Source organism: Indicator indicator, chromosome Z (genome assembly GCF_027791375.1).
Source record: "Indicator indicator isolate 239-I01 chromosome Z, UM_Iind_1.1, whole genome shotgun sequence".
Lineage (NCBI taxonomy): Eukaryota > Metazoa > Chordata > Aves > Piciformes > Indicatoridae > Indicator > Indicator indicator.
The window spans coordinates 24,510,114-24,523,957 of record NC_072053.1 but is presented as its reverse complement, the minus strand read 5'-3'; the positions used below and the strand labels follow the sequence as shown (position 1 = coordinate 24,523,957).

Below are 13,844 nucleotides of genomic sequence, written 5' to 3'. Positions count from 1 at the left end.
TTGTTGGGGCAAAAACATTCACAAATAAATTGTTGCTGCTGTTTTTTAAGTCAAGACGTCATGTAGGCAGTGCCTACTATTGCTTACTCTGATGAACTTACACTGTCTTACTGTCTTTCCTCCAACTCCATATTTAGTGTAAATAAGGTGGGATAAGATGTAGTTTTATGCAGAATTTTCTTTTGGACAGCCCAGATTACAAACCTGGTTGCAAAAGGCAGTAATTGTCCCCACTTTAGTTCCACCTTAAGCTCTCTCTTTTGCTGCAGGAATGGTGCTGTTGAGGATTGACTATGTGCAAAGATTTTTAAATGCAGGATTGAATTCAGAGCTAAATGATACTCGAACATTTTATTTCCATCCACTCCATAGATCACATGTTTCTTTGTTTCTATGTTTGTCGTTTTTTTTTTCTTTTGGTCCTCCATGGTTATGACTAATGTGAATGTAAATACTGTTTTGCAAAAGAACAACGCAATAAAATCTGCATAGTTTTGCGGCATAGCATTTCATTATTTATTTTTTTTTAGAAAATGGATTACTGAAACAATCAATTAGCATGGGCTACATTCTGAGTAATTGTAAGATCTGGTGTCAATATTTTAGTACATATTGCAAAAAAAAAAAAAAAGCATATTGCATATTGCTGGGTTTTCCATATAGTGCACTAGTAATAAGACATTGAAAGAGTTTAATGAGGGAAAAGGAAACAGAATTACAATGTATGCGTTAAAGCATCATGCTTTAATCGTATGACATAGCTTCCCTCTGTTTTCAGTATTAGTCAGGTCAGCATGGCACTGGGAAACTGCTTTATTTCCAAAAGAACAGTGTGTGTAGAAGCTTACCGATTACCTGACTCCCATCACCTATTGTAAAACTAGCAGCAGAGCACCCTGAGCTGACAGTCCCTTCATGTGACTGGCACACCAAAAAATACCCACTAGGTATTCTGGCCAGTGGGCAACTTGAGTAGTGTGAAGGAAAACAAAAACTATTAATCTTTGCCACAGTGTTGCTGCTACGAATTGTTATGTTAGGAAAAAGGAATAAGCTAAATATGTTAGTTCTGGGACACTTACTCTGAAGACTTACAAGACGTGGATGGAAAGAGCTTTTGTATATCTAATTTTGTCTGTAATACTTTAACATCTCATTGCTCTCTATAAAATAAACACTATTCTAATCCAGTGTCCCATTTCTTACAAACTTTTGCATTTCTTTGATTTTCCATCATTTTTCCTCCTGCTGAAAGTAACCAGATGGCCTGAATAGCTGCTTGCCCATTTGCACAGCAATATATATGGCTGCTTACAAGATGAAACAAGTTTCCTGCTGAGGAACTGAAACAACAGTGAGCTGTCCTCAGGTGGAAAGACACTTCATTAGATCCTGTAATGTTAAATCTGACAGATGATGGGAAACCTGTTACAGCTTTGGAAGAGCATGGAGTGTTTAATAAACTACTGTAGTTCAAAAATGCATAGAAACTTCTCATTATTTAAACTTTATTTTAATATGGAAAACACTATGTGACTAAAATGCTAGCTAGAGCATTTATTCATTATCACAAAAAGTTAATTCCTGCCCCTAGCAAAGTTTTTCAATCTCTAGACAAATGTTAAAATGTCATAGAGAGTCGAGTAATTACATGTAAAATATAATTTCTATGGAAAATGAAACAATGTTTAATGGATAGGTGCCGCACTGTCAGATAAACAGTACTGCTTCCTGAATTAAAAACAACAATAACAACAACAAAAGAGAGGTTTTCCTAGGTCTGTATTAAGTGGAATCAGGAAATTATTGCTAGGCTAGCTAGTCTCAGACACACAGAATCACAGAATGGCAGTGGTTGTAAGGGACCTCTGGAGATCATCCAGCCCAACCCCCACTGCTAATGCAGGTTCACTTAGACTAAGCAGGTTACACAGGAGCGCATCCAGGTGGGTTTTGAAAGTCTCCATAGGAGGCTGCACAACATCTCTGGGCAGCCTTGTCTAGTGCTCCCATGCCCTCAAAGTAAAGAAGCTTTTCCTTAAGTTCAAGAGAAATCTTGTGTTGTAGTTTGTACCCATTGACCCTTGTCCTATTGCTGGACACCACTGAAAAGAGCCCAGTCCCATCCTCATGACCTCCAACCTTTAGCTAGCGATCAGAGTTTATAAGATCCTGTCTCGGTCTTGTTTTCTGGGTTAAAGAGCCCCAGGTCTCTCAGTCTGTCCTTGTAAGAGAGAGAGAATCTGAATGGCCCTGATGTCCCAAAAGGAGACAACAAATAACTAACGTACACTATTTGATTAATCAGCTGACAGTTATCTAAAAAGCCTGGACTTGCAGATGAGGAGGAATTGCAATTACATGCTTAGCAGGCTTTCCCTGGAGAAGAGTAAGATGGAAAGGTTTTCAGTAAGGTGTGGAGATATTCCCAGCCATCAGAACAGCATGGAATTTTATAAAAGAAATATTGGTTTGAATAGAATATGAAACCTTCTCTGGAAGTGACACATGATAATTAAAGACACAAATCATAAATGGTGCTAGAAGTGAATCACTCCCACATCCCCAGCAGTTAGTTTCTGAAATTAAAAACTGTTTGGGAATCACATAGCAACAAGGGAAGGGGAAGATTATCACCTACACTGGCATATCAACACAGTCCACAAGAATGATGAACCTGATCTCAGCTGGAATCAAAACTGTGGCCCTTCGAGAAGGCCTACTAATCCTAATTCTCTCAAGGTCATCCTGTAGGTTGTGTCATTCACCCTAACTGGAGGGAGGTTCTCCTCCTCCTCTACTCTACCCTGGTGAGGCCCCACCTGGAATATTGCATCCAGTTCTGGGCACCCCAATTAAAGAGGCTTAAGTTTAATAATCGTTGCATTTTTGGGCCATTGTCCTGGTAAGAGAGAGTACATTGTATTTTTGCCCAATTCCATGTTCCAGAGCTGCGTTGTTCTATGGGAAACATCTGATAATAGCAAAACACAAACTCTGATTTTCACAGTCAAATTAATTGCATTTGTATTAAATATGGTCTGTAGGAACAAATAAATGTTTTCAGCATTGTTTAGTGCTTTCAAATAGTCATTTTTCGTTAATGCAGTATTTTGACATTTGTTTCAGAATGTTCTAGGAAACAGTTGTCCAAAGGGATTAAATAATTAAAGTGAAACTTCCATTAACAATAGAATTACAGGTTCTTTTTTGCCTAATACATAACTGTTAATTGGCATTGAAGGCATTCTTTTGTTTGGAAAGGAAAGGGAGAAGCATTTGACACTTCGAATGTGTCAACACGAATGCAGCACACCATGCCAACTGCAGATGGGTATAATAGTGAGTAATATGCTGCCACCACTTTCTTTTTCTACTAATAGAAAATCTTGTTTATCCAAGCTGTTTGAAAACAGTCTGTGCCCTTTGTGTTTCACTGCACACCCCTATGCTATTGCTTGTATTTCATAACCTATTTAAATCAATTAAACATCAAGGAGAGCATAATTGTTGAGGTCACCTGGTGTACTTGATGCCACTAAGACTCATCTTAAATATATGAGATATTTTACTTTGATCTTTCCTGAAATCTATTGTTTATTTATTTGTTAAAAAAAATAAAAAAATACTTTGTTTTATTTAAAGAAAAAACATGGTTTTTGATGGGAACACATTTTGACATTGTGTTCTTCTTCTCCAAGTAAATCAGATCATCAGATCTCACACATTGTGTCTTATTATAATGCTTGAAAGTTTGTTTTAATAAATAACTAATAGATGAAATGAACTTAAATGCAGAACACATGCAATTAACAAGCACATTAATCTTGTGGCCAGAGTACAAACGATCAAAATGCTGTGGTTTATCTTTTGAATGAGACCATTCAACTGGAGCTGTCTGAGGACTTCACTGGTTCCTGAGCCAGCAGGCTCCGTGGTGGCACATCCTGATCAGCTTCTAGGTTCTGGTACATTTATGACCTGTTTTCTAACCCATGCTGACACTAGAAGATTGTTGTCATTGTTATTATTAAAAGCCTTGCAAAAAAATATTCTTCAGTCAGCAAAACATGGTTTGCAGAATGCAATGTATGGTTTTCAGTGATTCATTCTATTCACCTTATTTGACAAGAATAATGAAAGAAAAGGAAAAGGTAATTATTAACATCCATGTATTCCATGCTCCTGTTGCTCTGTGGTGAAGTCTAGTTTATTCCACCTTTTTTGTTCAAGTAGTCTAAAATATGGTGTTACAGATTAATAATGACTAAACAGTATTTTCTTCATGTTTTTCTACTCCTCAGAATGTTTGGGAACCATTGTTAATATTCATTTTGGTCTGGACATGTGATGCTTTTTAAACTCAAGTACTTTTATTTGTTGAATGTGTAGCAGAAGACAGCTCCTTATGTCTATAGCATTGTTTGCAGTAGCTTTGAAGTGGAGAAGGCTGAAAATCAAGAGGTAATCATTAGCCACACAGATTTTCCAGCTAATTATATTTAAATTCAGTCATATATTGTAAAAGCTTTATTCTGTGTGAGATCTGAAGAATATCTTAGGAAATGGAGCAGGCATACACTTCATTTAACTGCTCCCTTTGGGCAAAATGTCTTTCTCACTTTTGTAACTAAAATGCAGTGGGTTCAATCAAATGACAAGGAGTCAGGGTGAGCTAGGGGATAGAAAAGGAAAGGGCTGACTTCTGTTTGACCTGGCAGGCTCTTTACAACAAGCTGTCATTATTTCATGGGCATCAAGCTTTGTGAGAGACATTAGGTCAAGACTCTTAAAATACTCATTAGTCTCTGTAAGTTCTTCCCAAAGCTGTTGGAGTTTAAGTACATTCTGTGCTAGCATTGGTCCCACATTAATTTACTTGGATTATCCACTATTGTTTAAGCATCTTAAACATGGAAACACTTCAGCAAGAAGTACTGGCTGAAAGACCATCGAGGTTCTTTACATTCTAGATTAATTTAAACATTACTTTATTAAAGACTTATTTTAAAAAGAGCCTGGTATCACTTCATAGGTCTGAAGTAAAGCCTGGAGAGTTCTTTACTATTGTTAATGAAGAATATTAGGTTTTCTGCACTTGATAATGATTGTTAGATTGAGATTGACAGAGATTATTTGTGATAGACACAGAAGCAAAGTAGGAAATATAAACAAATATGAACTCACTGCTCCTGACTGCTAGAACTGAGTAGGGAAACTAGGACTGTCTCACCATACCTGAGCCAAATAATTGCTGATATGTCTTATCCCCAGCTTGAAAAACAGATCACCTCAAACAATTCTTTTTGCAACTGACTTTTACTTTTTTTTTTAATTATTATTATTTTAATATAAACAAATACTCCATATGTTTCACTGTTAAAAGTCTCAAACATTGACTTTGGCCTTTATTTAGTAACCTTCTCATTAGTCCAAAAATTAGCAGTTACAGGTTTGGGGCTGTTTCTTGAGACTGCATACAGCTTTAGACTCTTCTGTTCCAGAATGATGAATTCCTGTTGCAGGCACTTTCTAAGAAAGTCTACTAGACTAATTAAATGTAGTGAGCAGAGGAAAAAGGATTCTGTTTCTTAGCCTAATGTCAGAGGGGGGAGTCTAAAATCAAAAGATTTGTCACCCAAAATACCTAGGATATAAGATTCAAGGAAACATAAATAATTTCCATGCTTGAAACATTTGTTTTTAGAAAAGCTTTTATATTCAATATCATTATGCTACATATTAAATTAGTTTAGCAGATTTGGAGAATGATTAAAGGAAGTGGTCCTCTATGTCAGGTGGATATCTTTTAAAAATCACACGGGTTAACTGAGCCAACAAACTGTGTTTGACAGCTGATTCATTGCAACCTGAAGCATTCTTTTCAAAAGGTTTGACAAAATCAGAGTCCAGACCAAAAAAAACTATTTGGAGGGCTCTTAAAGGAGATTAGTTATTTTTCTCAGAGTAGCAAAAATAGAATCAAACACCTTCAAAATTGACCCTGCAACATCGCCTAAAGAGCAATACAAAAATTGCTTCTGAGTACTAAATTATTACTTTCCAGCACTGAGTCACTTCCTAGCTTTTATGTTTCACATGGTTCACTAACTACTTTGTTTTCTGTGTGTTGCATTTTTCCCTCCCCAGAGATTTGCCTTTTGACCAAGGGCCGTCGAACTGCCAGTGTACGAGCAGATACATACTGTCGCCTGTATTCCCTCTCAGTGGACAACTTCAACGAGGTTCTCGAAGAGTACCCAATGATGAGAAGAGCCTTTGAAACGGTGGCAATTGATAGACTTGACAGGATAGGTATTTTTTTTTTTTCTCTATTACAAGTTTTGTTTCTGTTACACTGCAGCAAATGTTCTTTTGAGCTATGAATAAGAAATGTGCCCAGATAAGAAATTTTGCAGTATCACTTTTAAATAATAAAAACCTTAGCATTTCAGAAAGCTCTCATACTCCTCCGAGGATTATTTTGTAAACTTTAGTTATCATTACTATTATTTATTAATCCTATATATTCCTTTTTCTGCCCTCAGCAGCTGATAGAGTTTATGGTGCCTTATGAGCAGTAGATGACATTTTCCCACAAAATTGTTCATAGGTGGCATCTATAGTGCTGGCAAGAGCTGAAGCCTCTCCATGCTGACAAACCTCGTGTTTGTTGAAGTGAATTAATCCTTTGCAGCAGGCCTCTCATTTTCCTCTCGACATGGGCACTGCTAGCATTGGTGACTGCAGACTGGTATTGCTAAAATCTGCTTGCAGTCAGAAGGGCAGGACAGTGATATCTAAGTGAAAGGCAGAAGGATGTGGCAAATATAAAAACAAGGTGTGTGAAGTCTACTGTTGTGCCTCCAGATATTCTGGACCTCTCTAATTAGACATACAAGAATTGCACTCTGATCATCACTGTTTTTAAAATGCACCTATATGTGAAAAAACATTTATACTGTTTGGTGATGTTTTGTCAACTTCACAAGAAAATAGTGTAAGGATTTCCCCACATCACTGTTTCTCACTATAGTTATGTCTGCAGTTTTTAAAGTGAGGAGTTTAAAGTCTGCAGCTTCTTTAAAATGAAAAATTGCAGGGCAGTATCATTTTTCTGTAATTTCAGTGTCCGTTCTAAGCTAAAGATATGATTTAGAAGAAAGCATATTTTCTTTAATATAGCAAGATGAAATACAGGTATACAGGTTTCTGATATTTGATAGGCCTGTATTACTATTTTACAGATGTAAGCATGCAGTACATTCATTTATCTTATCAAGACTTCTCAAACTTTTACAATTTGTGTCTCCAGACTCTCTGGAAATGTAGTCCAACTCTTAAATAGCAGGTACTTAAATTATATAGTAGTGAAATGCAGTCCGGTCTTAGAGTACCAATCCCATCTGAAGTACTGTGTTTACAATATGGATTCCACATAGGACAAAAGATAAAACGTGAACCATTTTATGGAAAAAGGAGCAACTTAGTGCAATTGTCTTCTTGTGTGTCTTATGACACAGTATAGTGTCTGCATCTTGCAGACACTGAAAGCTGTTGGGGAGACATCAGGACACAAGAGTACAGCACTCTATTTTTTATGCAAGCAGGTGTCACATTATTCATAGGTTCATAGTCATTCACAATCATTTTAAAGTATTATTTCTTCAAAGCTAGCAGTTACTGGTTACTAATGTGTAATAATTAGTTCCAGCGAATGTGCTAAATGGCAAGTGTTTTTATAAATTGTGTAACAGTTTACTGGAAATTAGGACAATTTTGCAATGAAAGGGAAAGACTTTATACCTTTAGAGCTGGATGGCTTTCTTTTTACCCATTACCATGGTTAGGTGTGCAGAATAATTGCAGTAGAACCAATATACTTCAAGTGAAGCAGCACAGAAAGTCCATTTGTCTTTGAGCACTGTGGTGTTATAAAACCTCACCATGGTGCAGAGAGAGAGGAGACTGGGTGTACATGGAGGCCAGCTGTAGGGAGCTGCCCACTGACATTAATCTCTGGTAGTGGTCCGTGTGGCACATAATACTGCAGTAGACTTGCTGCCAAGCTGTGGCTTCTGTTCAGGGTCTTTTACAGTGCATAGCTGTTGTGGTTAAACACCAGCCAGCATTTAAATATAAGAAACCACTTGCTCACACCTACCCATTCCCAGTGCCTTGAAGAGGAGGACTGGAGAAAAAAAAAAAAATAAAACTCCTTGGTGAAGATAAAGATTAATATGTTATTTAATAAAATAACATAGCAACAATAATAATAAAATATGATAATAATAATAAAAAGTAATATCACAAAAGAGGGAGAAAGAAATCCCAAGAAAAGGCAAGTAATGTGCAATGCAATTGTTTACCACCTGCTAATGCATGGCTGAGGAGCAGTCAGCACTCCCCCAAACAGTTATCCCCAATTTATATACTGAACATGACTGAGCATGTTCTGTGGTATGGAAGATCCCTTTCACTAACTCTGATCAGCTTTCCTGGCTGTGCTTCTCTCTGCTTCTTGTGCTCCTGCACACTAGCAAACCATGGGAGGTTGAAAAGTTCTTATCTATCAACAATAAAAAACTTAAGTATATTATCAACGATCTCTTCATACTGAATCCAAAACGTGGTGCCGTTCTAATGGTGGAAAGGAAAATAAGATCTCTCTCAGCCAAAACCAATAAAGTAGCCCTGAGTGATGGGCCCTGAAACACAGTCAGAGTGGGGGTCTGCCCCTGTGTGTTACGCTTGCTTAACTCTTCTGCCTCTCTGTAAAGGGAAGAAGAACTCGATCCTCCTGCAGAAGTTCCAGAAGGATCTCAACACTGGGGTTTTCAACAACCAGGAGAATGAGATATTGAAGCAGATCGTGAAGCATGACAGGGAGATGGTGCAGACCATCGCCCCGGTGAGCTTGCAGCAGATACCTGCCCTGAACTCCAGCACCTCTGCCTCCTCATCACGCGTCAGGACACAGTCCCCTCCTGTGTACACTGCCAGCAGCCTGTCCCATGGAAACCTGCACTCCCCCTCGCCCAGCACGCAGACATCCCAGCAGGCCGTTATCCTCTCGCCCTGCTCCTACACCACTGCCGTCTGCAGCCCCCCTGTACAGAGCCCTCTGGCTGGCCGAACTTTCCAATACGCCTCGCCAACCGCCTCACAGCTCTCCCTCATGCAGCAGCAGCCACAGGCACCCCAGCAGCCCCCCGGGGCTGCACAGAAGAACGAGGTCCACAAGAGCACCCAGGCCCTCCACAACACCAACTTGACCCGGGAGGTGCGGCCCCTCTCTGCCTCGCAGCCCTCCCTGCCCCATGAGATCTCCACCCTGATTGCCAGGCCTCACCCCACTGTGGGGGAGTCGCTCGCCTCCCTCCCACAGCCCACCCCTGGCCCCAGTGTGCCCCCGGCTGGCCGCACCACCGTCCCCCAGCGGGTCTCACTATTCCGACAGATGTCCTCGGGAGCCATCCCCCCGAACCGGGGGTCTGCACCGACCCCAGCCCCTTTGCAAAGAGATTCTTCCACAGTCTTAAGCACAGAGCCCGAGGGAGAGAAACCGCGGTTCGCGTCAAACTTATGATCCCTGGTAACTGTGAGCAACAGACTTGTAACGAACCGAGCACCATCCTTGGAACTGTTTTAGCCTGTTTCCTTAATGTAACCCAGCAGTCTACTATGAGAAAAATACTTTAGAAAGCTTTTCCCTACATAACGAATGTAAAAACAATATATATATATATTATATATATGAGTATATATATATTATATATATATATTAAAAAATACTAAAAATCTTGTCTGAATTCATGTCTTCCTTTCTTGCAATCATTAAAGAAAATTCAGCTTTAATATTACTTGGTTTTAATGTGTTGACTTTAAGATCAGTCTAACATTTCTCTGTTTATGAGGTTTGCTGTTTTCATGGGAAAATTGTCAATACACTAACAAAAGTTACTAGAATAACTAGAAAATACTAGTTATACTAGTAAAAAAAAATACTAGAATACTAGTGAAACAAAAACAAATATTAGTCTAACACATTGCACTTACTAGGTGTTGTTCTGAAACTTTTGTTATTTCATTTATTGCATACACACCGCTAATTTCTCGTGAAGAGTTCAGTTGTTGTTTCCCATTGCATTTCATATGTTAGCACTTTCTGTTGGGAATTAGATTGGAAAAGAAACTGCAAACACCTGCAGGCAAAAGGCTTGGCACTAGCACTCCTCTGGATAGGTTGTAACCTCACGACATGTCAACCCTTCTGTTGTTTCAGAAAACTGGGTGGACTTTGATCCTCACATTGCTAAAGACTTTTACAAAGACTATAATTGTTGCCACTGTAAATAAGTTTTTAGACCCAAACAAAAATAGCTGCTGTGTGGTGTACCATTGCAAGGTCTTTGTTTAGGAATTTAGGTTCTGCTCTTCACTTCAAAATTTGCAGTTTTAAGTTTGTTACAGCTAAGTGCAGCACAACTGTTAAATTGTAATGCAATGACTTAAAACCTACAATGTTACTTTTACATGCAATGTTTTATGCAAAATTGTACGCTTGATCCTGCAAACCGCTTGTATTTCACAAATACCATCACTTTTCTTCTCCTTGCCCTCAATAGCATCTGAGAATATTCCATGCATGCTTTGGGGAACAAAAAAAAAAAAAAAAAAAAGTTAAAAATACTAAAAAAAATTTTAAAAGGAAAAAAAATTATAAAAATAGGTTCAGTCAGCCATTGTAGGAAAAGACTTTAAAGGTATCTTAGTAATAACCATTCATTAATCGTGTCTACCTTAAAATTCCTATGATGCTGACTTTAAATCTCTGATTTAAGTTTAGAAGTGAGATTTTTTCATTTAAAGGATTATTTGTAAACCACAGCTTGATTTAGGCTTTCAGGTGCTTTCTGTGTCTCCACTGTAGTTTTGTAGTTGACTGTGGTGTTAATTTACAAAAATAAATATAATATAGCATCAAGTCTGTCTGGAAATGCACGATTTGCTCTGTGTATATTGTATTTAAATGGTTAGTATATCCTAAGGCATGTAGTGTCAAACATAGCCCATAGGTATGAGGTTTATTATTTTTTATGTCTTCAAAACAGAAAGGAAACAGTGACAGAAAGCAGGGTTAAAGCATACTGTTTTGTGAACATATTGTTTTGTTTGCTCAGACTTCACGTTATCTTATCCACAAAATTGTTCTTTCGTAGTCATTTGTGCCTAATTTGTCACATTAAATAGACATTGAAACTAAACGTCTCATAACTTAACTCATTGAAAAATCAGCATTATGGATATGATACATATATTCTGTTCCTTAAAACCCAGCTGACTCAAGCAAAGGAAGTGAATGCAAAGGAGTTCTTCCTTTCCCATTAACGCTGAGTTTAATGATGCATGGAAAAATTAAATAACATCACAAACTACATAATGCAGTGAATCCAGATGTACTTGAGAGCAAAGTAAATATTCTAAAGCTAACAGAGCTTGAACCCATGCTACCTGTTATGCCTTTTACTAAAGTGGTACATCAAAGGAAAATTTAAAAAAATCTTCCAGCTTTTGCTGACTCCCACTCACCAGAGAAAATTGATGTAATTAACTCATTAACATGCTGCTGCCATCAATTTAAGGGGCCCAGAGTAGTATAAGGGGAAGTGATTGTTTAGAAGTGTTTGGAACATTATGGATACGCTGCAAGACCATTTATTTATCAATACAATACCCTTTATTATTTTAATACTAATAAATTATGTCAGTTAATTAAGATCATGTACTGATCTTTCAAACTGTTTAAGGTTTACATTTAATAGGAGTTATGGGGTTAGTAGCGAAATATTTTTATATATATTTTTATTTTATTTTAAGCACTATGAAGAAATATTAATTCACGTGGTCTTTCAGTGAAACCATAAATAATTTTTAATGACTTTGTAATAGAGTGGACAATATCTAGGATTTGTATGTTAATTAAAAAAAAAGTACAGGGTATAAAATTATATACGTATATATATGTATGTATGAGTGTACATATACTTAGATTAAGAAACAAATGACTCACATTCCTGTAATATAAAGTTCCATTGCTAGTTTCAGAACTGACCTATTTTCTCTGTACATAAGTAAGCCCATAAGTATGAAATCTCACATCTGTACAGGATGAAATGTATTAAGGTTGGATCTTACTGCTGCTGGGAAGACTATAGAGCTGATTCTTACAATAACTATACGATTGGGGATGAATTAGATCTTTTTCTTTTGTCTTTGCTCAAAGCCATAAATAAAAATATATCAAAGATTATTAATAAATTGAAGAAAATATATAAAAAATACAGCTATGATTTTTTTTTTCTTCCAATATCTTTATAACTGAGCAAATTTTGTTTTACCATGAAAGAAAAACAACTTGCTTTTGTCTTTTCTTTCTTCTAATTCCAGACTTCATACACATTAAGTATGGGGAGGTGGGGAAAAAAACCTGAGTAATTATGTGCACTGTAGGAAGAGAACTTACAAATTCAAAAATACTACATGATTTACTCAACCAATTCCTAAGCTCTGTTTCCTCTCTGTATTAGAAAAATTCATTGTGCTAAAACCATTTTCTTCACAAAACACTCATTTAAGCCATTACCACTAAACTGATATTTCTTGAAGTATAAATATTTGCAATTAAGTTTACTTCTCTATATAATTTTTAATCTTAGGGCAGAATTTAAAGTAGTTGTTAGTCTAATTTAAAGAAACTATTCTATCATATGGGTAAGAGTGAAGGGACATGCTAACATGAGTGATATGGTTGTGGGCATTTACTATGGGCCACCAAACCAGGAAGAAGCTGTTGATGAGGCCTTCTACAGATAGCTGGAAGTAGTCTTAAGATCAAGTATTGGTGCTCATGAGTGACTTCAATCACTCTGATATTATTTGGAAAGATCACACAGCCAAGCACAAACAGTCCAAAAGGTTCCTGCAGTGCATCAATGACAAATTTCTCCTGCAGGTAGTTGGAGAACCAATGAGGAGAAGCGTGGTGCTGGACCTTGTATTAACAAACAAAGAAGGACTGGTTGTAGATGTTAAGGCTGGTGACAATCTTGGCTGTAGTGACCACCACATGTTAGAGTGTAATATCAACAGACAAAGAAGCAGGGTGATAAGTAAAATTTCAACCCTTAACTTCAAGAGGACTAACTTTGCCCTCTTAAAACTCTTAGAAGTATCCAGTAGGCTAAGGCTCTGGAAGGAAGGGGGGCCTGAGAGAGCTGGTTAGTATTCAAACATTACCTCCTCCAAGCTCAAGAGAAATGTGTTCCCTTGAAAGAAAACATCAAATAAGGGAGGAAGGAGACCTGCATGAATAAGTGGGGAGCTCTTGGAAAAACTCAAAAACAAAAAGGAGGTTTACAATACATGGGAAAAAGGTCTGGTTGGGAGTAATAAAGAAAAATTGCCAGAGAATGTAGACATGCTAAAAGAAAGGCCAAGGATGTCTTGGAACTGAGTCTTGCCAAGGAAGTGAACGAAAACAAGATATTTTTCAAATACATCAATGACAAAAGGAAGAGCAGGGAAAAAGTGGGTCCCTTACTGAATGAGATGGGAGATGAGGTAACTGATGATACAGAGATGGCAGAGCTGCAGAATGCCTTCTTTGCCTCAGTCTTTACTCCTAAGACCAGCCCTCAGGAACCCCATTCTCTAGAAGCAAGGGGCTGAAGGGAGGAGGAGGACAATCTACTAGTCAATCAGGACTGGGTTAGAGATCACTTGTACCAACTGAAAACACAGAAATTCATGGGCCCTGATGGGGTACATCCACGTGTGGAGAG

The 13,844-nt window shown here is 37.7% G+C and overlaps 1 protein-coding gene across 1 annotated transcript in view; it reads left to right on the top strand.

Moving 5' to 3' along the window:
• Positions 1–9,589, top strand: part of HCN1 (hyperpolarization activated cyclic nucleotide gated potassium channel 1) — a 216,927-nt gene extending 207,338 nt beyond the window's left edge. The window contains exons 7-8 of the mRNA XM_054397901.1: positions 6,151–6,315; positions 8,781–9,589. Coding sequence (XP_054253876.1) covers positions 6,151–6,315; positions 8,781–9,589 — 974 coding nt within the window. The remainder of the gene's footprint in view (positions 1–6,150; positions 6,316–8,780) is intronic.
• The last annotated feature ends 4,255 nt before the right edge of the window (positions 9,590–13,844 follow it).